Source organism: Dasypus novemcinctus, chromosome 3, assembly GCF_030445035.2.
Source record: "Dasypus novemcinctus isolate mDasNov1 chromosome 3, mDasNov1.1.hap2, whole genome shotgun sequence".
Taxonomy (NCBI): domain Eukaryota; kingdom Metazoa; phylum Chordata; class Mammalia; order Cingulata; family Dasypodidae; genus Dasypus; species Dasypus novemcinctus.
Genome location: NC_080675.1, coordinates 32,963,702 through 32,985,796, shown reverse-complemented (window position 1 = coordinate 32,985,796; position 22,095 = coordinate 32,963,702). Strand labels below are relative to the sequence as shown.

At 40.3% G+C, this 22,095-nt stretch overlaps 1 protein-coding gene across 50 annotated transcripts in view; it reads left to right on the top strand.

Moving 5' to 3' along the window:
• TTLL5 (tubulin tyrosine ligase like 5) overlaps positions 1-22,095 on the top strand; it is a 349,192-nt gene that overhangs the window by 10,202 nt on the left and 316,895 nt on the right. For all 50 annotated transcript variants that reach the window (XR_011648300.1, XM_058293031.2, XM_071213776.1 and 47 more), the window contains exons 4-6: positions 14,098-14,180; positions 15,419-15,525; positions 20,417-20,547. Coding sequence is in view for 49 of the 50 variants with exons in the window: in XM_058293031.2 (XP_058149014.1) it covers positions 14,098-14,180; positions 15,419-15,525; positions 20,417-20,547 (321 nt within the window). In the remaining variant the exon portion in view is untranslated. The remainder of the gene's footprint in view (positions 1-14,097; positions 14,181-15,418; positions 15,526-20,416; positions 20,548-22,095) is intronic.

Sequence of the window (22,095 nt, the reverse complement as noted above, 5' to 3'; positions counted from 1 at the left end):
TAGCAACCACTTATCTGCTTTCTGTCTCAATGGATTTGCCTATTTTGGGTATTTCATATAAATGGAAGTATGTAATATGTGGCCTTTTGTATCTGGCTTCTTTTACTTAGCATAATGTTTTCAAGGTTCATCCAAATCATCCAGATTATAGCATGTATCAGTGGTTCATTCTTTTTTAAAAAACAAAAATGAGGGAAACGGACTTGGCCCAGTGGTTAGGGCGTCCGTCTACCACATGGGAGGTCCGCGATTCAAGCCCCGGGCCTCCTTGACCCGTGTGGAGCTGGCCCATGTGCAGCGCTGATGCGGGCAAGGAGTGCCCTGCCACACAGGGGTGTCCCCAGTGTAGGGGTATCCCCTGCGTCGGGGAGTCCCATGCGTAAGGAGTGCGCCCCATAAGGAGAGCTGCCCAGCGTGAGAGAAAGTGCAGCCTGCCCAGGAATAGCGCCGCCCACACTTCCCCTGCCGCTGACGACAATAGAAGCAGAACAAAGAAACAAGATGCAGCAAATAGACACAGAGAACAGACAAACGGGGGGGGGGGGGGGGGGAATTAAATAAATACATAAATCTTTTTAAAAATATTAATAAAAATAAAAAACAAAAATGAAAACAAGGTTTATTAAGGGTAACAATTGGGAAAGATTAAAAAGGGAGGAAGTAACATTGGATAGGGAAAACCTATAGACTATAATGCAGACCTGATACCTTTTTTTTTAAGGTACCCGGGGCTAGGGATTGAGCTGGGACCTCACATACGGAAGCTGGTACTCAACCGCTGAGCCACATTGGCTTCCCTGGGTTTTTTTGTTTGTTTTGCTTGTTGTTTATTTTTGTGTTTTCAGGAGGCACTGGGAACCGAACCTGGGACCTCCCTTAGGGAAGGCAGGCACTCAACTGCTTGAGCCACATTCGCTCCCAGATCTGGCACCTTTTCTGAGATTAGAATATTCACAGCAGGCTGACCCCTGCTAAGAATCCTCTTCAGATGTCAAATGATTGTCCAAATGGAGGAGGTGGAGGCAGTGGGTGAGGCCTGAGTGGCCCCCAGGGTAGAGGAGGTAGCCCCTATCTCAGCATCTCAGCATTGGTGATGGAGGGCTTCCCATGTTGTGGTGCCTGAAGGGCGAGCCTAGGAAAGGACGGGGCCCTCTTGCAGTGGTATTAACCTTGCCTTCTTCCTCCTCAATAGAGAATGAGCTTCTGAGCTGCTCCAGGTCCTGGATCTTTCAGTAGAGGGGCCTTTGTGTCAGGTCTTCCTGGCATTGGTGTCTTAAATGCCGCATCCTCTGGCGGCTTCATATTTGCGGTTATTTCTACTCTGTGTTTCAAGTAGGCAGCTTCCCTGGTCTGCTCAACCATTGCTATCTCTAGAGTATGAACTCTGAGCCAGTTGTCATGAGCTTTCTCCTCACGAAGAGTGAACTTCTGTCCACACGAATGCCCTGCTTGCTGTAGTTTTTGTTTCATTTCTTTAATTCTTTGCTTGTAAGTCTTGACTTCCTGTACAGCTGTGTTGGCTATTTCCCCTGCAGCTGACAGCCACATCTGGCTTTTCTTCTGTTCATACACCTTACATTCTAGCTTTTCTCCTGTGGCCCTCCTTTCCTTCTCATGGATTTTGTCAAGAATCTCTATTTTCAGACTTATATTTGCATTTTGCTTCTTTTGGAGTTTTCACAGACCTCAGTAAATTGCACTCATCTTCCAATTTCTTTTTATATTTCTTCAGGTTACCTTTAATGGACATTGAGGGTCTCAGCTGAAATTTCAGTCGTTTCAGATCATCCTCAACTGCTGATATGGCAGTTTTTGCTCGGGACACATCCATCATCTCTGTCATTTGATTTTCATCTTCCTGTTTAGGTTACCTGCCATTTCTCCATTCATGCCTGTGTGTTTGTCCTGAGACACACTATCAAGGACTTAATTCAATGGGGGAAATGCAATCAGACAAAGCAACAATATTATTATCTTTTTCAGACAGCTCCTTCCACGTTTTCCTGTGTGTTTTCTAAGACTGATTTGTTCGTAGAGGCCAGAGTGCTCTTTTTTCTGGTGTTCAGTTTCCTCCTGCAACTACTGCATCTTGGTCTTTAAACTGAGCATTGTTCTTTCATACTCTCTCATCTTCTGACAAGCTGCAGAGGATACTTTGAACCTTGGACTTATCTGGGATAGTCATAAAAATAAAGCATTTCAAAATTGCTATGATTTTTAGAAGAGTGGTTACGGCTCAGTGGTTGAGTGCTTGCTTTGCATATACAAGGTCCTAGGTCCAATCCCATGTACCTTCTTTAAAAAAATTGCTATGATTTTTTTCTTCATCTAATATCAAATCTTGATTGTTTACATTCTAGTCTCTCATTATACTGTGTAGCTCATGTACCCTCAAGGATGTCATCTAGCATTTCATTTTTCCTTTTAAGTGTTTATTTCACCAGATATATTATTTTTTTTATTTTCTTTTTTTATCTATTTTTTAATTAATTAATTTATTTCTTTCCCCTTCCCCCCCATTGTCTGCTCTCTGTGTCCATTCGCTATGTATTCTTCTTCGTCTGCTTGCATTATCAGACGGCACTGGGAATCTGCGTCTCTTTTTTTTGTTGCATCATCTTGCTGCATCAGCTCTCCGTGTATGTGGTGCCACTCCTAGGTGGGCCGTGCTTTTTTTTTTCACATGGGGTGGCTCTCCTTGCGGGGCACACACCTTGCGTGTGGGGCATCCCTATGTGGGGGCACCCCTGCGTGGCACAGCACTCCTTGCACACGGCAGCACTGCACATGGGCCAGCTCATCACGTGGGTCAGGACGCCCTGGGGATCAAACCCTGGACCCTCCATATGGTAGACTGATGCTCTATCAGTTGAGCCACGTCCGCTTCCCCAGATACAATATTATTGTGTATCTTTCTTGTATACATTTCTTTGATTCATTGATCTTCTGTTCCCAATTGGATATTTTCTCTGGAAGCTTAGTGTTTCCTCTAGGCAATTCTTTGTCTTCAACAAAATTTGCTGTCAGCTGACTTGATGTATCTGAGGCTTTACAGCAAGGACAGCACTGCAGGTGAAAATGGCAAATGAAACAGTCCCCAAGTAGGCAGCAATAATGATAGGCTTCCGAGGAATTCCATAGAAAACCAGGACTGGGATAAAATTTGTCAGGCAGAATATCAGTCAGTTTGAATGCATTGAATAGGAAGAATAGTTCTTCTTTTGTGTATTCATGAATTACCTGATTTAAGTCCTTTGTACCAGAGTTGGTCTGTTCAGATTTATTCGGATGGAAGTACCTTGTGCTTCTTGGACACGGATATCTATGTCCTTCAATAGGGTTGAGAAATTTTTTATCATTATTTCTTCAAATAATCCTTCTTCCCCTTTTCCTTTCTTTTCTCCTTCTGGGATACCCATGACATGGATGTTTGTATGTCTTTTGCCGTCATTGAGGTTCCCGAGACTCTGTTCAATTTTTTCCATTCTTTTCTTCATCTATGCTTTTGTATGTTCCCTTTTGGAGGCTGTATCTTCAGGCTTGCAGATCCTTTCTTCTGCTTCCTCAAATCTGCTGTTAAATGCTTCTAGTGTATTTTAAATTCCATTTATTGTGCCTTTCATTCCATTGAGATCTGCTATGCTTTCAAGTTCTTCTTTGTCATCATCCAGTCTTCTTAATATCCTTAATCTCTTTAGCTATCTCATTGAATTCATTAAGGAGATTTGTTTGAACATCTGATTAGTATGTCCTTTATGTCATATGGAGGCTTATCTTCTTTTGACTGGGCCATTTCTTCCTGTTTCTTGGTATGGATTGTAATTTTTTGTTGGTATCTTGGCACCTACCTTACTAAATGTATTTATTCTGGGTGCAGTTTCTGTCTTTAGTTTAGGGCTTTCTTACCCTTTCTCCCTTGCTGGTTCTGTAGTAGGAGTTGAGGATGTAATTGCTACTGTAAGCTGTGGTGGCTAAAGCTGCCCATGTTTCCCCAGGGACCCATGAAGCTTTTCCCACTTTTCTCCTGTGCCAGGGTAGGGACAGAGCTGCAGCCGTGTATAATAATCCAAGTCATGCAGGCCAAGTCATGTTGCCAGGAGAGACTGATGAGACTTTACACTCCTTCTTTTTCCTGCCTGGGGTGGGGATGGAGCTGCAGGTGTGGGCAGCAGTCTATGCTGTGTGAGTCCGAAATGACTGCATTGCCCAGATAGACTGACATAGCACCCATCCCCTTCCTCCCCTGTCAGGGGAGAGGATGGACCCTCTGGTGTACCCAACATTCTAATCCATGTGAGCCAAATGTGCCTGCAGTTGCCATAAGAGGCTGAAGGAGTACTGTCCCTTCTGCCCTTTAGGGGGTGGGGATGGAATCACAGGTGTCCAACAGTTTAGTCTGTGTAGGCCAGAAGTGCCTGCTGTTGCCTAGAGAGGCTGAGGAAATACCAGCCCCATCCTATCCTATTGGGGAGTGGGGGTAAATACACAGGCACTGAACAGATCAGTCCCTGTAGGCTGAAATACCTGCTGTTGCCTGGAGAGGTGAGGAAACACCAAGCCCTCTCCTGTCCTATTGGGGGATGGGGGTGGATCCACAGGTGCCCAACAGTTCAGTCTATGCAGGCCAAAAGTACCGCCATTACCCAGAAAGGTTGAGTAACAGAAAGGCTCCTATCCTACTTGAGGGCAGGGATGGTGCTACAGGTGTCTGACTTTTCAGTCTGTGTGGGCCAAAAGCACCTGCAGTTACCCAGAGAGGGTGGAGAAACACCATTCTCCACTCTTGTCCTATTGGGAGTGAGGGTGGAGCTACAGACACCCAACAGTTGAGTTGTGCAGACCAAAAGTGCCTACAGTTGCCTAGATAGGCTGAAGAAACACCAGCCCCTCCTATCCTGTGGGGGTGGAGGGGGGAGATGGAATTGAAGGTGTTCCACAAACCAATTTGTGTGGATTAGAAGAGCCTGCAGTTGCCCAGAGAGGCCAAGGAAACACGACTCCTCTTCTATCCTATTGGGGTACAGGGATGAAGCCCCATGCGTCTGACTATTTAGTCTGTGCTGGCCAGAAAGCCTGCAGTTACCCTGAGAGGCTGATGCTGGTCCCGCCAGCTTCCTCCCTGCTGGAGTTGGGGCTGCAGCCTAGGCTAGGGCTGTAATCCGATTTCTGGGTGGAAAGAAGCAGGTCCCTACCTTCATTGTGATTTTCAGTCAGCCCTACTTCCCCTCATGACGGGGGTAGAGTTAAAATGGCAGCTACTGGCCTCTTTCCAATTTGCACAGGTTCTAACTTTAGCTGTTCTTAGGGTTATCCTTTAGCCAGATGAATTTACTAATCAGTAGCTGAAGTTGGTGGCTAACCATCTTCTGCCCCTGTTTTTGGGAAATGGAGCTTCCAACTCCAGCCACAGAATAGCTCCTGAGGTGGCTTGGGCCACCAGAGTAGGAGGAGCACTGGCCTCCACAGTGTGGCCTGTAGTTTCCTGGAGAGGCTAGCGTAGGTCCCCCCAGCTTCCTCCCTGCAGGAGGTAGGGTAGAGCTGCAAAGCAATCTGGAAAGATGCTGGTCCCTGTGATGTTCAGTCAGCCCTACTTCCCCTTGTGCTGGGGGCAGAGTTGAAATGGTGGCCACTGGCCTCCCTTCAACTTGGACAGGTTCAAACCTTAGCTCTTTCTCAGGATTACACTCGAGCCAGCTGAATCCAACAATCTGTAGCTGAAATCAGCCCAACTCTCTCTTCCTCCCCTATCCCTGGGTAATGGAACCTTCAATTCCAGTCATGGGATATCTCCCGAGGCAGCTTGCACCACCAGTGGAGTATGGGCATCGGCCTTCACGGTGTGGAGTGCTCTACTCATGAATCTTGTCAGCAGATGTGCAGTCTTCTCCTTCCATTCTTTCAAGGATGTTGCAGGCTGTTTTTCTGATCTCCTGGAGCCCCCAAACAATTACTAACTGCCCTGTAGCCCAAGCTGACACTTGGAGTGCCTTACCTGCTGCCATTTTGCTGGTTGTCTCTGTAATCTATATGTTAATAAGTGATTGAGATGTTCAGCCAAGTTTGGGACCCAATGCTGGTTGAGGAAGGAGTTCATTGAAAGGACATGGAAGGCAGCCTGAGCAGTATCTCTGAGGCCATATGTGAGTCTATGAGCTTCCAAGGCTTCTTTTCTTCCTTCCTCCCACTAACTATATAGATGTTGTTTTCTTTGCTAAATACTTACATTGTCCAGCCATGCATCATTTACTCATTCATTAAATATCTTCTATATGCCAAGTGCTGTGCTCAGCTCTGGGAACTAAAAGGTGATAATATGACCTGGGTCCCTTTTCCATCTGGAACTAAGACAACATCAACTAACGATTAACCAGAACTCTGGGAGTTTAGACAGGGAGAGCACAGAGTACGGGGTTCTAATGTCTAGAGGAAGTCCTGCTGACATTTCACTTGAGACTGAAGGGCAAGGAAGAGTGAGGGGCTGGATGAGGGTATGTGGTCTGGGCAGAGGGAACAGTGAGTACTAGTCCTTCGGGCAGAGGGTCACCTGTTGAGAATTTCATTTTAAAAGATCCCTCTGGTATCTGAATGAAAAAAGCCAATACCCAACAGGCTGCTGTATACTTCCATTTATATGACATTCTTGAAATGACAAAATTAATAGACACAGAGAAGAGGTTTTTTGTAAATGGATCTTCCAACTCCAGCCACAAGATAGCTTTTGAGTTGGCTCCCTCCACCAGTGGAGGATAAGCACTGGCTTCCATGGCATGGAGTGGTCTTACTCACTGCAAATGGGCAGTCTCCTCCTTCCATTCTTTCAAGGATGTTGAAGGATGCTCTTCTGGTGTCCGGGAGGCCCCAAACAGATGCTTTAGATAGGTAGCTCTGGGTGATTACTAACTGCCCTGCAGGAGGAACTGACTCTTGGAGCGCCTTACTCAGCCACTATTTTGCCCCTCTCCTCTCCTGGTTGACTTAATTACTTCTTAATTCACCCATATATTGAACTACCTTTGCATTCTTGGGATAAATCCCACTTTGCAATGTGTGTAATCCTTTTAATATGCTATAGGATTTGGTTTGCTGTTTATTCATTGAATATATTTATACTGATATTCATAAGGAATATTGGCCTAGCTTTTATTGCAATGTCTTTGTCTGTTTTTGGTATCAGGGTAATGCTGGAAATGTTCCCTCTTTAATTTTTTGAAAATGTTTGAGAAGGATTGGTGTTAATTTTTCTTTAAGTGTTTGGTAGAATTCATGAGTGAAGCTGTCTGTTTTGGAACTTCTTTTTTGGGAGGTTTTGGATTTCTGATTCAAATCTCAGTGCTTGTTACAGGTGTATTCTGATTTTCTGTTTCTTCTTGAGTTTATTTTGGTAGTTTGTATGTTTCTAGGAAGTTAGGAGATTGTGCATTTCATTTAGGTCCTCTGATTTGTTGGTGAACAATTGTTCATAGTATTCTTTTTTAAAATTAATTTGTTAAAGAAGTTGTGAGTTTACAAAACAATCATGTAGGCATACAGGATTCCCATAAACCACCCCACCACCAATACCTTGCATTGTTGTGGAACATTTGTGAAAATTGATACAAAAACATTCAAGTATTACTACTGACTGTAGACTATAGTTTACATTAAGTGTATTTTTCTCATAAATCACCCTATTATTAATACCATATATTTGTATTGTACATTTGTTCTAATTAATGTAAGAATGTTCTCATATTTATACTATTAACCACAGTCCATCATCCACTACAGTCCCATGCCTTGTACAGTCCATCCAAAGTATACACTCAGACTCTCAGTTTGATCAAGGAGTTGTCGTCACTCAGGTAATTTTAGAACGTTTTCATTACTCCCATAGTATTCTTTTTATTTTGCAAGATTGAAGCGTTGCCCTCACTCTCATTCTGATTTTAGTAATTTGAATCTTTTCTCTTATTTTCTCAGTCCTGCTAAAGGTTTGTCAATTTTGGGTGATCTTTTCAAAGAACCCACTTTTGGTTTTGTTAATTCTCTCTATTAGTTTTCTGTTTTCCATTTCTTCTATCTCTGTTCTTTGTTTTTCAGCCATGCTCTGAATCCTGGAATTAGATTGGAATGCTATGGGTCAGAACAGCAGTTTGATATAGTGGGGTCTAGACTTAGGTTTTCTGTCATTGGTTAAATTCTATTTTTGGCATTTACTAGCTCTGAGTCCTTAGGCAGGTCACCAAAACTTGCTTGGCCAGTTTCCTTATTAATAAAATGGAGATAATATCTTCCCTGCAGGCATAATGTGGATGAACTGAGATCATTTAACACCTGGTGCATAGTTGACACTCAGAACTTTGCTGCTTACTATTCTTTTTGAATAGCTCTGTTCAGTTTTGGAATGACTTTAAGACCTGTTATTGTCCCATAATAAGCCATTTCAGAGGACAATGACCACCTGCTTCTGGGATTTGAATCCTCCTCCTTCCCAAGGGTCGGGGTACATTCTAATCTCAGCAAGTTGCTCGGTTACCACTTAGACACGTGAGACAGTGTTCTTTGAATAACTGGAGGTTTTCTACCCATTGCCGAGGAACTCCCTTTTAATATGATTTGACCCAAAATGTCAAAAGTGGGTAAAAACAGTAGAAGTAACTCATCCCCCCATAGCATACTTCTTTTGGTCTGCTTATTTCATGAATGAATTTATCCCATGGCAATAGGTGGATCCTTCCTTTTTAGAATACTTGCTTGAAAATAATATCCCATTATTGAAGCAACCATTATTTTCTAGAATCTGTAAATCCATTCACATTCCTATGATTAAAGAAAAAAAGAACCACTAAACGTTTTTTTTCTTAAACTTTATATTTTTATGTTTTTTATATCTTCCCTTACTCCTTGAGGTTTAATGACCTTCCTTGAAGACAAGGAATGACTTTGAATGACTTTGAATGACTTTGCTAATTGTTTCATCAGTTTTCTGAATTGTTGGATACTCTTAGTCTGTAACTTTTTTTTCTCCTCTCTTACATAGCTGGCATATACCTACTCAGATTATAATCCTGTGGTTGAATGCTCTTCAGAGAAGTGTATCTGGGTCTTTAGTTATCTTCTGTTGATCTCATAGTACAGATACCAACCTTGTTTTTTGTTTTTTTCTTCTCTGTTTATTAAATTCTCCATTAAATTTACAGTTAATATTTTTGGTACAATATGATTTCCTGTACTTTTTAATTATTCTAGGAATTCTTCACTATTACCATGTTTTCTCAAAGTTGTATACACTTTAACTTTATGTAAATGAGATTGTATTTTATAGGTAACATAAATACTTTCAACTTAAAGTCATCTTTTCCTAGAATGAGCACCTTGTTGTAATTTACCTCTAAATGTATCAGTTTCATAAATTTGTAATCGTAGAGATTAGCACTAATACAAATATAATGTAAGTTTTATATGTAATTGAAAATTTTCCAATAGCAGTATTTAAGAGTGTAGAAAGAAAAGGGTAAAATTAATTTAAAAACATATTTTCTTTAACTTAGCACAGTATATCCAAAATATGACCATTTCCATATTTACTCAGTATAAAAAAATTATTCGGTATTTTAGATCTGGTGTATGTTTTACACTTAACATTGCATATCAGTTTGGCACTAAAACTTCATTGGAAATATTTGATCTGTATTTCGATTTCTTAAAGTTTATGGTTGAAAAAGTAGATTCATATACTCAAGTTGTTTCAAACAAGTTTTGCAATACCTGAATTGAGTATCAGTGTTTACATTTAAATAAATAAGTGACATAAAATAGAAAACTCCATTTCTTAGTCATAATAGTCACATTTCAAGTGCTCGGTAACCACGTGTGGTGAGTGGCTTTTGTATTGAGTAACGCAAATGGAGATCTAATTGTCTGAAAGTCAAAAACTTTAGTTTTATCTTTGTTCTAGTTTCCCATGCTATTTGTGTGTGAGCCCCTTAGGACTCTTCACCATTTCCTAGGTGATTTTGTGCTGACAGATTATTGGTTCCTTGTTTTCATTTGCTCTGTTAGTCAATCCTGGATCTTTCCAGCAGTTCTTGGACTTCGCATTGCCTCCTGGGGCACATGTGAGTTCCTGGAGGAGAGGAAATTCTATGGTGTCCTGTTGGAATTGATGAGATGCTTGTTTAGGGACTCAGAAATAAGATGTTTGGCAGTTTGATAATAGTCAAGATGGGCCATTTTTTTGCTACTTGTTTTTATATGGAAGAAACCATGGGATAACATGGCTCTTTCTTGGACAGTTAAGTAGGTTCAGTTTGCAGTTGTAATCCTCCAGGTGACTCTTGCCTTGGGAGAAGGAGCATAGGGTTGCCAGGTCTTTCAAGAGAAGTCAGAAATCTAGGTTTTTATATGAATTCCTCCAATTTTAAAGGGTTAGTAACTGATTAAATTTTATTTTTAAAATACCATGAGGTATGAAAAACCCTATCTGCAGGCTAGATTTGGTTTTAGGTCATCAGTGTATAGCCTCTGATGTAGGATATATTGGTAGCCAGCATTACTGGACACAGGGCTGTTGAATACAGAACATGGACATGGATGTGAGTTAAAATCTCCAGAGGTGACAATTATACATCATCCCACACTCACTTTCTTGCACTCCCTTTTTGGGACATGTTCAGTATATCTATGTTGGGATGCCCAAAATTCTACAGGCAAAAACAAGCTGATAGTACTGCTCAACTACAAACCTGCACAACCTTTCCTGAAAAAGGAAGGGTGACTGCAAGGGTGGAGCCATAAACCCTGCAAATCACAAGAGAATTGTTTTCAGATCTTGAAACCTAATAGAATTTAACCAGCTGGATTTTGAAATTACTTGTGACCCATGATTCTTTTTTTCTATTTTCTCCCCTTTTGAACTGGAATGTCAATATTTGGCGCCCTATGCTGTACTTCCTTTTTATTTTGGGATCAGATCACTTTGTTTGTATTTCATAGACCCACAGAGAATAATTTTGCTTCAAAATGGATCATACTCATAATCTCACCCATACCTTGTTCAGATGATGAGGTTTGGGGCTTTCAGTTGATGCTGTAATGGGTTTAGACTTGTGGAGACATTGGAACGGGGTTGTTACATTTTGCACATGGATTGGACATGAATCTTTGGGGGACAGAGGGAGGATTCTGGTAGGCTGAGTAATGGTCCCACAAAGCTGTCTGCAGTCAAATCCCCAGAGCATATAACCTTACATGGCAAGGGGAAAGTAAGATTGCAGAAGGAATTAAAGCGGTTTATTGGCTGACTTTTAGGATAAAGAGATTATTTGGATTATCCAAGTAGGTCCAATATAATCACAAATGTCCCTTAAAGTGGAAAAAGAAGGCAGAAGAGGGGGGCTTTGAAGATGGAGAAGAGACCACTTGCCAAGGAATAGGGGCAACTTCTAGAAGCTGGAAAAGGAAAGGAAACAGAGTCTACCCAGAGCCCACAGAAAGGAATTCAGTCTTTCCAACACCTTGCTTTTAGCTTGGTGAAACTCATGTTAGATTTCTGACTTGCAGAACTGTAATTCAAATAAATTTGTATTGTTTTTGCCAATAAGTGTGTGGTAATTTGTTACACCAGCAATAACTTCTCATTTCCTTAACATTGTGAATTCATGGATTCTTGGGTTCTTTTATTTTTATAATTATAGTATCCATCTCTGTCTTTTCATTTTTTTGTATTCAGTTATCCCAAATTTGGCCATTGAGAGCCCCTGCAAACTCCTTGTGACCTGTTCCCAATCATTTTTTGAGTACTTCCTTCTGTATTGATACAACAAGATAATCCAGGTTCATCTTGTACTTTTCTTTTCTTTTTTTTTAAGATTTATTTCTCTCCCCTTCCTCCCCACCCCTGTTGTCTGTTCTCTGTGTCTATTTGCTGTATCTTCTTTGTTTACTTCTGTTGTTGTCAGCAGCATGGGAATCTGTGTTTCTTTTTGTTGCGTCATCTTGTTGTGTCAGCTCTCCGTGTGTGCAGCGCCATTCCTGGGCAGGCTGGACTTTCTTTCATGCTGGCAGCTCTCCTTGCAGGGTGCACTCCTTGTGCGTGGGGCTCCCCTATGCCAGGGACACCCCTATGTGGCACGGCACTCCTTGCGTGCATCAGCACTGCACGTGGGCCAGCTCCATACGGGTCAAGGAGGCCCGGGGTTTGAACCGCGGACCTCCCATGTGGTAGACGGACGCCCTAACCACTGGGCCAGGTCTGCCGCCTCATCTTGTACTTTTACTCTCCATCTTGGAATTAATCATTTCTCAAGACCAGACACATGCTCTTTTTATTTTTTCGGAGGTACTGGGGATTGAACCCAGGACCTTGTACATGGGAAGCAGATACTCAGCCACTGAGCTACATCCACTCCACAATGAGAGTTGGTTTTTCATTTGTTTGTTTGTTTTTAGGAGGTACCAGGGATCAAACCCAAGACTTTGTACTTGGGAAGCAGGCACTCAACCATTGAGCTACATCTGCTCGCCCAGACACATACTCAAGCAGTGCACTGTACTGCTTCTTACATTATACTCTGCCCTGAGGTAAACACATGTGATTGAACACTTTCTTTTAACAATATTCCAAAGGCAATGTAATAGTGATTGGTCACTGGGAAAACCCTGTAACTGGGCTTTAAAAAATCCACCACAAGAATGAGAGGTATGGACTGTCTGGCCTTTCATTCCAAATCCTCCTGTGTCTCTGCTTTCAAAGGCATTTTTGCCAGGGCTTGGCAAGTAGCAGCAGGGATTTAGGAATATTCACATAAATTCATAAAAAGCTGACTATTTTTTTAAGGCCTGTCCGTAAATTTTTCAGTATGCAGGCCTTTTAAAAAAATTGTTCTGTATAATTTTTAGCTAGCTTTTTTAGTATGTAGTGATACAAGGATGAAAATAGAATTTTTATGGGCCAGATTAAATGTTAGTCTTTGGGTATATACAGAAATCTCACCTGATTACAGACTTTTATCTCAGACAGGGGTCACAAGCTAAAATTCTGGCTTACAGGGCTTCGGCAGAAAATGTAAGTGAGTGAAGCGGGCCCAGTGGGGTCTGTGCTGAACTGGAGGGCGAGGGCGTGCCCTGAAGGCAGCGCTTTTAGTTTTCCAGGTGACTCTTGCCATGGAAGGGAGCCTAGGGTTGCCAGGCTTTTGAAGACAAGCCAGAAAACTAGATTTTTATATGAATTCCTCTAGTTTTAAAAAGTTAGCATCTGATTCAATTGTATTTTTAAAGTACCACGAGGAATGAACAAACTATGTCTGCAATCTGGATTTGACCCTTGGGCCATCAGTTTATCACCCCTGGTCTAAGATATACTGGTAGCCAGCATTATTGTACACAGAGAGCTGGGCAGAGCAGGTCTTTCAATCTTTTTGGTGCAGTGGATCCCCTTGGCAGTGGTGAAATCTACGAGCCTCTTCTCAGAAAAAAGTTTTTAAGTATATAAAAATTGCATATTACAAAGGAAATCAATTGTATGGAATTGCAGTTATTAAAATATAAAATACCCCAAATTTATTATATGTGCTTTTTTATGAATGCATTAAATAACAAGATCTAGGGGTGGGTCTATTAACTACAGTAATGTTTAAATACTCTGAGAATAAGTAATATTTTGAGATAACAGTTAACAACTGTAATTTAAAAGTAAGTGATACTGGGAGTGGGTGTAGGTCAGTGGTTGAGTAACTCCTTCGCATGTATGAGGTCCCAGATTCAATCCCTGCTACCTTTTAAAAAAACAACCAATAACCAAAAACTGATATTTATTGGTGTTAGTGTCACAGTTACAGCTTTGTCTCCCAGATTCATAACTGAAAGTGATGTTAAATTTTAACTAGAAACCAGTGAAAACAAAGATGCAGTTTTTTCCCATTTATATTTATCAATCCCCATTGAGTCTCCTGTTGAGAACCCTTGTTCCAAAGTAATGCTTAGCCTGTGTATTGTAGTATAAGGGTAGCAGTACGAGGCTATTGAGTATAAGTAAGTGACCCGTCTTATAATTTATTTCCTTCTCTGTGGTTAATTTTCTGGTTACTGAATTTGATTCTGTATTGTTTTTTTTTCTAGAACGTTATCATTTATCTTATAAGATTGTGCGAACTGATAGTCGCCTAGTACGCAGCATTCTGACAGCCCATGGATTTCATGAAGTAAGCTCATTTTTACCACCTCACCTTCCTGCTCCGAAGCTGAAATCCTAGTCACCTGACTGACTTTACCAATTAAAAGGGCCTGCTCTAGAAAGTACAGGGGACCATTGCTTATTGATGATAGAGAGCTTGGATTGAATTTTGCAGTGGCTTTTCCAGTTTCTCCTAGCAACATATGGAAAACAGTTCCATTATTTATTTATGGCAAAAAAATTAGGTTTTCTTGTAGTGTTTTTAGGCTTTGTCTGGAAGCAGAGTTGGCCAGGAGGAACTGTCTAATAACAATTAAACAACAGAAATGGATTCTGACTTAAGTCAAAAGGGATTTGTAGGAAGAATGTAGACAGGGTGACTGGCAGAATCAGACAAAAAGCTGAAAAGGCCTTTGCAAGGAGAGCAACCAGGACAACCCAGGGGATCTAGGAACAAGAATCTTCAGGTCCTCAAGGCACTGCCACAGAAGTGAACTCAACTCATTTATTGTCCTTGTGCCTCTTTCTACTCAAGAATCATATTTTGGAGAGAAAATATTTGGCCTAGGTTGGGTCATAGATCTTCCCGTTTAGGGAGGGGAGGTATAGATGACTGGCAGGTCCTTCAAAACCCAGGAGTAAGTTATTCCTCAAAGGAAAGTTGGGATGTTATCATCAAAAGGGACAGGTAAAAACGTTTGAGGCAGTTGCTAGAAGTCTGGTTGATTGCTATGTCTTTATACTAAGTTGAGGTCTCAAGTTGATATCTTGAGGAAATTCATGTCCCAGTTTGTATACCTAGTCTTGTCACTGTTTTATCTCCAGGGCTTAACATGGGGGCCTATCACACCATATGCACAGAGTATACAATTGTTGAGTGATTGGACAAATGGATTCTAAGTTGATTTGCTACTCTAAGATTTTAATTCTGAGAGTACTTAATACCGAGTATCCACAACGACATAAGGACAGTCTGAGAAGGGAGTTTGGGCCCTCACCTCAGACTCTGAGACATTAAGAACTTTTAAGATATTAAGAGATAGTGTGGATTGCTATAGAAGCTTTATTTTACTTTTTATCTCTGTGATTTGCCCAGTTCTCCTGTTTTTAAGCTAGATTCTCCCTGCAGTCTCTGCTTTTGTCTTGTTAGGAACTGGGCTATACTTTGAGTGGCCTGAGTCTGAAAAACCATGATGGCCTTTTGCTATCACTCTTTTCTGGTGAGGGGCCACCTCTGATGTCTTTTACCTTCTTACCTGCCCTCAGGTTCACCCAAGCAGCACTGACTATAACTTAATGTGGACAGGATCCCACCTGAAGCCCTTCTTACTTCGTACCCTCTCTGAAGCACAAAAGGTGAATCACTTTCCCAGGTAATATTCCTGTAGCTTTGCTCCATTTAAAGGATTTTAAGGTATCTGACATTGGGTATGTGGTCAGCAGAGATAATTAATAACCTTTAAAAAAAAGTCTGTGACACAGAGCAATAGCCTGCAAGTAAAACTGAGTTGTTCATATCCGTGGGGATATATGAAGTCTTCCAAGGGCCACATGGACATGAATGATTTTAAAGGAGTCAGTTTCTGGATCTTACTTCCCATAGTTTCTCTTTCCTAAAACTGTGCTGCTTGAGCACACCTCATGTAGGTGAGTTCTCCTTTCTTACCTCCCCTTCACAATTGTTCTTTACAAAAGAACAGCCCATCTAAAATCTTAATATGGTGCATTATCCTTGGATGTAAACATTTCAGAGTTCCAAAGAAAGGTACAATAAAAATATGGGCTAATTAAATTCTAGTAACAGTGTAAGAAATTCTTTTTGCTTGATTGTACTTTGAATTTTTTGGCTTTTAACCAACCTAAAGGAGGGCATAAGTTATCAGCTAGATAAGTTCTTTTTAATCCTCTTGTTCATTGTTTCTTATTTCCTAATGATAAGTATTACCTGAGGTACTTTTAAAGAAAATACACATTCACTAGTTCCATTGCAGATTCATGGAGTCACCATCTCCAGAGAAGGTGTATATTTAAAAAGCACCTGCTAGTGAAGTGCCTTTTTAGAGTACACCAGAATAGAATGTACCCCCTGATAAAGGTAGTCTTTATTGCCCTGTCTTTTAAGGGGATCATTTTCTTGCTTTTCTTTATAATTTAATCTCATATGTATCTATCCCTCAGTAATGTCAGTTAGTTCTCCATGGGTTTTTTTTTTTTTTTTTAATAATATGTCTTGTACTTCCCAACGTATTATATATACTTCTTTTTTTTTTTTTTGAGATACTGGGGCCAGGGCTTGAACCTAGGACCTCATGTGGGAAGCCAGTGCACTCAACTACTGAGCCATGTCGGCTGCCCTTTCCAAGGGATTTTTAACCTAGTGATCTAAAGCTTTAGTACAATAGGATCATGATAGTCTAAAATTAAGGTCTGTCTTACACTGAATGCCAGAGGAACATATTCGATTTTTAGTACTTATATTACTATTGATGATATGAGTTCCATATAGTTATAAATAGTTATATGAAAGGTTGGGTGGTTATTGCTATGCATTAGGTCTAAAACTTTTGGTAAGGTAAACATGTTTAATTTCCTTGGACAGTCCTCTTTTCAATATACTGACCTTTATTTTCGAAAAACAAATTGATAAAACTTCTCTGGTTTTTTAGTATCTGAACTATCTCAAGCAGTCTGCATCTCTACTTGGAATTTACCCAGCAATTTTTTTGTCCGGCCATGTTTCTTAGAAAGTCATGACCTGTAGGTAACTGTGGTATACAAATTCCCAGAATGCTTTGGGTTTAGAACTTGTTAGTTGGTGAACTGATGTTTTTTTCACTATTTGGATAATCCTTTATCCTTTTTTTTTTTTGTACTGTTAGACCAGGGGGGTCCGAGGAAAGATTTCAGGGTGTCTGTGAGCTTGAATTTAAAAAAATCAATTTATTATCTTTATTTTCTTTGACCTCTAACTGAAATCTAGCATTTCCTTCACTTATGAATGTATGCAATAATTTATGGTCGTATTCATTTCACATCACATTACAATTGTTGCATATCTTGAAAAATTGCTTATGCTCATCCATACTTCAAAATTAATGTAGTTGTTAGACCCAGAGCTGGTTGAGTGTCATAAAACTATCTGCCACTACATTCTGAGAAGGGGTCAGTGGTTTTCACTTGACTGGTAAAGGGGTCCACGGAACAAAAATGATTAAGAACTCTGTGTTAGACAATTGTGATTCAATCAAAATAAAACAAGAGTCCTCTTAAAATAATTCATAATGATTTGTAGTCGTGACTAGGTGCAGAGTCTGATGGTAAGACTTTATGAAGTTAGAATTTCTTCTGTGTATTTGCTTTTTAGATCCTGAAAATTTGATGTATTTATTAAAAGTCAAAGTTAGAACACATCCTTTTTTGTTTGTTTATATTTGAATTCCACTTTGGAGTAGATTTTTTTTTTGCTTGTAAATAGACTTTGAAAAACCATTTGGCAAAAAAGACATAAATATAAAATCTAAAACTGTAAAACTTTTAGAAGAAAACAAAGTAGAAAATATTTTTCTACTAATTTTAATGACCTTGGATTAGGCAATGGTTTCTTAGATATGGATAAAAGCACTATCCATACAAGAAGAAAATGAACATTTGGACTTCATCAAATTTTAAAACTTCCACGCTTTAAAAGACACTTAAGAAAATGAAAAGACATGCCACAGACTGTGTCAAACTATTTACAAAACACATATCAGATAAAGAATTTGCACCCAGAATAGGTAATAAACTCTAATAACTCAATATTAAGAACAAAAACAACCTAATTTTTAAAAAAATGGGCAAAATATTTGAACAGATACTGCACCAAAGAAGATGTACCTGATGGCAAATAAGTACATGAAAAAATGCTCAACTGCATTAGTCATTAGTGGAATGCAAATGAAAACTGCAGTGAAGTACCACTATGCACTTATTGGAATGGCTAGAAAGAGAAAAAACCAACATCTGGCAACACCAATTGCTGGCCAGGATGCAGAGCAACTGGGACACTACTACATTGCTGGTGGAAATACAGAGTGGTACAGCCTCATTGGATCTTGGTATGGAGTTTCTTATATAGCCAAAAATGTACTTAAGTGATACTTTTAAAATGTGTCCACAAATTTTTTGACACTCCTTGCAAAAGACTGAGTTTAATTTATCTGTTCTTGAGTCCTGGGCTGGCCTTAGTGACTTTTTTTTTTGGTAGTTCAATGTATTTTAAAAATAACAAACTTACAGGAATAGCACAGAAGACAGACAATATTAAAAACATGTACTTGCATGTTGGACAACTTAGGTAAGTATACTGAATGGATGGACTCTACTATATGATAAAAATACTATGGACACCATTTAGTTGCCATCAGTAAGAAATTTACTTGTTTTAAAAAAAATCCAAATACTGGCATCGTCCAGAAAAATTTAACAGATTTATTTATAATTATTATAAAGTTGAACTTTTGAAACTTTTTCACTGAAACATTTTGACTTGCATTAATGCTTTATGTCCCCGCATTTATATTAAAAATTTATACACAAATGAAAATGGAAAAATTGCCAATACCTGATTCCTTTCCCCTATTTTTCCATTTACAATTATATTCTTAGGTACCTTTGACCCTGGGGCAAAAATATCTAATGTTCAGAACTACCAATAACAGGAAGAAGGGGGAAAAAAAATTTTTTTTTTTGAGAATGGAATGTTCCCCATCATAGTGGATTCTTAAGCACATTCTCCATGTATGCAGCATGCTAGCTAGATGTCTTTTGGCATAATTTACATGTTTGGCATGGATAGCACACAGATTGGTGACTTCAAAAAGGCCAACCAGATAGGCCTCACTTGCCTTCTGCAAGGCACCAATAGCTGTGCTCTGGAAGCACAGATCTGTTTTGAAGTCTTAAGCAATTTCTCACACTAGAAGGGGAAGTTTTCAAATCAGAAGTTCAGTGAACTTTTGATAAGGTCTAATTTCATGGAGTGCCACAGTACCAGGCCTGGAAGGGGTAAGGTTTCTTCACCCCTCCAGTGTAGGGTGCTTTGGTGGCCAGCTGCTTCCTGGGAGCTTTACCATTGGTCAACTTGCAGGTAGCCTGCTTTGTACAAGCCGTGATACCGAGACCTCCTCACTAACCCTTCCCCGCGGGCTAATTGTCAAGTGAGAGGCGGCACTGGTGCGAGTGAGCAGCGGCAAACACACTTAGTAACTTCTAATGAATAGAATGTGGCAGAAGGGACAGTGTGTCAATTCAGAGATTAAATCACAAAAGACATCCCAGCTTTCTTTTTTGTTCCCTTTCGCTTTCGGTGAGGGCATGCAGTTAGCCTTAGGGAAAGTTCACATGGGGAGGAATTGAGGCTGCCTGCCAACAGCCAGCAGCACCTTGCCATCCATGTGAGTGAGCCCTCTGGGAAGTGGGTCATCTAGCACCACTCCAGCCTGGTGACTTCAGCCCTGGCCAACACCTTGACTGTAACTGCAAAAGAGTCCATGAGACAGAACCACCTAGCTATACCACTCCCACATCCCTGACCCACAGAAACTGTGAGAAGTAAACATTTATCATAATCTCCTCAAACTGGGAACAACCCAGATGTCCTTCAGTTGGCGAATGACTAAATAAACTGGTACACCCAAACAGTGGATTACTACTGAACAAAAAAAGGAACAAGACATTGATAAAGGAAGCAAGAAAGATAAATCTCAAATGCATGATGCTCTGTGAAAGTAGCTAGTCTCAAAAGGCTACATACTGTATGATTCCATCTATCTGACTTCCTATAAAGGGCAAAACTGTCAGCACAGAAAACAGACCAGTGTTTGCCAGAAGTTGGAAGTCACTGGAAAGGTTGACTGCAAAGGGACATGAGGTAAGTTTTTGGAATGTTGGAACAGTTCTATATCTTGATTGTGATGGCTGTTACATAATTTGTATGTATTTGCCCCGATTCAAAAAAGAATCATATGCTAAAAGGAGTGAATTTTCCTTCATGTAAATTATACCTTCATGAATATATCTGACCAGAAAAATGCATTTGTTGAAAATGATTTTTAAAAAATGATTAATAAGCATTTTGGGTTGACAAAGTCATAGGTTTTGGATTTAATACCATCCCCAGTAACTACTTTAGACCCACAAACTCTGAACTCTTTAGAATATGATCGCATAGGAAAACTCCTGAGTCACAGTTTACTGAAATGGAAATACTTTTATGATTTTTAGGTCTTATGAACTCACCCGGAAGGACCGACTGTACAAAAACATCATTCGAATGCAGCACACACATGGGTTCAAGGCTTTTCACATCCTCCCTCAGACCTTCCTCCTGCCAGCTGAGTATGCGGAATTCTGTAGTAAGTGCTTATCTGGGAATGCCCCAATCCCCAGGAACGTTCTGAACTGGGGGAAGATTTACCCCAGGGGCTACCTCATCTCAGTAACCAATCAGGACTTTTCAAATCCTTCTAAGTATGGTCTCTAGTAAAACAAATGGAGAGATAACTTTAAAACTCTTTTTGTTGTGATTATATATATGTATATTTATTCTTAGTAGGTTTGTCAGTATCATTTATGAAAGACACTGGTCTCATTTAAATGTGCCCCATTTTGTGTATTTTTACTTGAATGTCTCTTCATTGACAGAGTTAGTGATTGTGTAAGGATTTTATTTGCTCGTGCGTGTGAACTACGTAAGCTTGTTTACTTTTTTCTTTTTTCTTTTTTTATTAGAGAAGTTGTGAGCTTATGAAAGTCATGCATAACCTGTAGAATTCCTTTACATCACCCCTCCACCAATACCTTGCATTGTTGTGGAACATATTTTATAGGTTAGGCTTGCTTTTTGGTGTCCCTTTTCTCTTGCCATTTCAAGAACACCCATCACCATAATTTCTGGACTTGTGTGATTTTTATTCTTTAGGGTACAAGTGTCATGTATCTTTTGGTATTAGGGTTTAGAGGTACCAGTAGGTCATACCCTCTCTCCTTTGAGTTCAGGCTAATCAAAAAATACTTGTGGGAGCCAAATAGGAATCTAAATGTCAACTGTTTTGCTAGTAAAACTGGGTAGGAACACATGGCCTGAATTCAAGTCTAAAATGGGCTTCTTATTTCTTTTGCCACCTTGAAGTGAACTTTACCCAAGCCCAGATGGAGGAGCTAGGTTATTTTCAGGTTTCCCTCCATGGGGGCAGAGCCTGACTCAGCAGGCATAGTGTGCAGAAGAGGCAGGAGTACAGTGTAGCCTGAGAGGAAGCACGTCATTTGTGAGAGTCTAAATAGTCATAATAATAATAGCTAACACTTAATCAACATTTACTTTCTCCTAGGCACTGGTTTAGGTGCTACATAGTGAGGCAGGCATGGTTCTCATCCCTGGGTTTATAGATGAGGAAACTAAGGTACAGCAAGGTTAAGAAACTTTTCTTTAAGTTATGTAGCTTGTAAGTAGTAGAACTGAGATTCAGACCCAGGGAGCTTGGCTTCAGAGCCATGCGTTTTACTGGGCTTTGTTGCTAAAAGAGACTGGACAGCCTGCATGCCATGACTATTTCCTAATTCACCTATGAGAAAAGTCACTTCTCCCCATGAGGAGGATCAGGTGAGAACCAGAGAAGAAAGATATACAGGTAGTTTTCTTCTCAGTAAGCCGGAGAGAGAGATTCTTTGTATTGTCTGGGCTTCCTGACTTGGAGTTCTTTTAACATGTTGAGCTTAACAGTCTGCTCTGGTTCATCCTTGGGGGAAGGAGACCAGCAAGTCATCAGGACTCCTGCTTCTATTTCACTGATGTGATCTCCCTGATGGTGTTTATTGCTTCAGCTGGGACCCTTGGTTGGCAGGTCAGTGTTTGTTCACAGGAGGCTCTGAATTAAGTAAATGAACTATTTTAACTTCAAAGT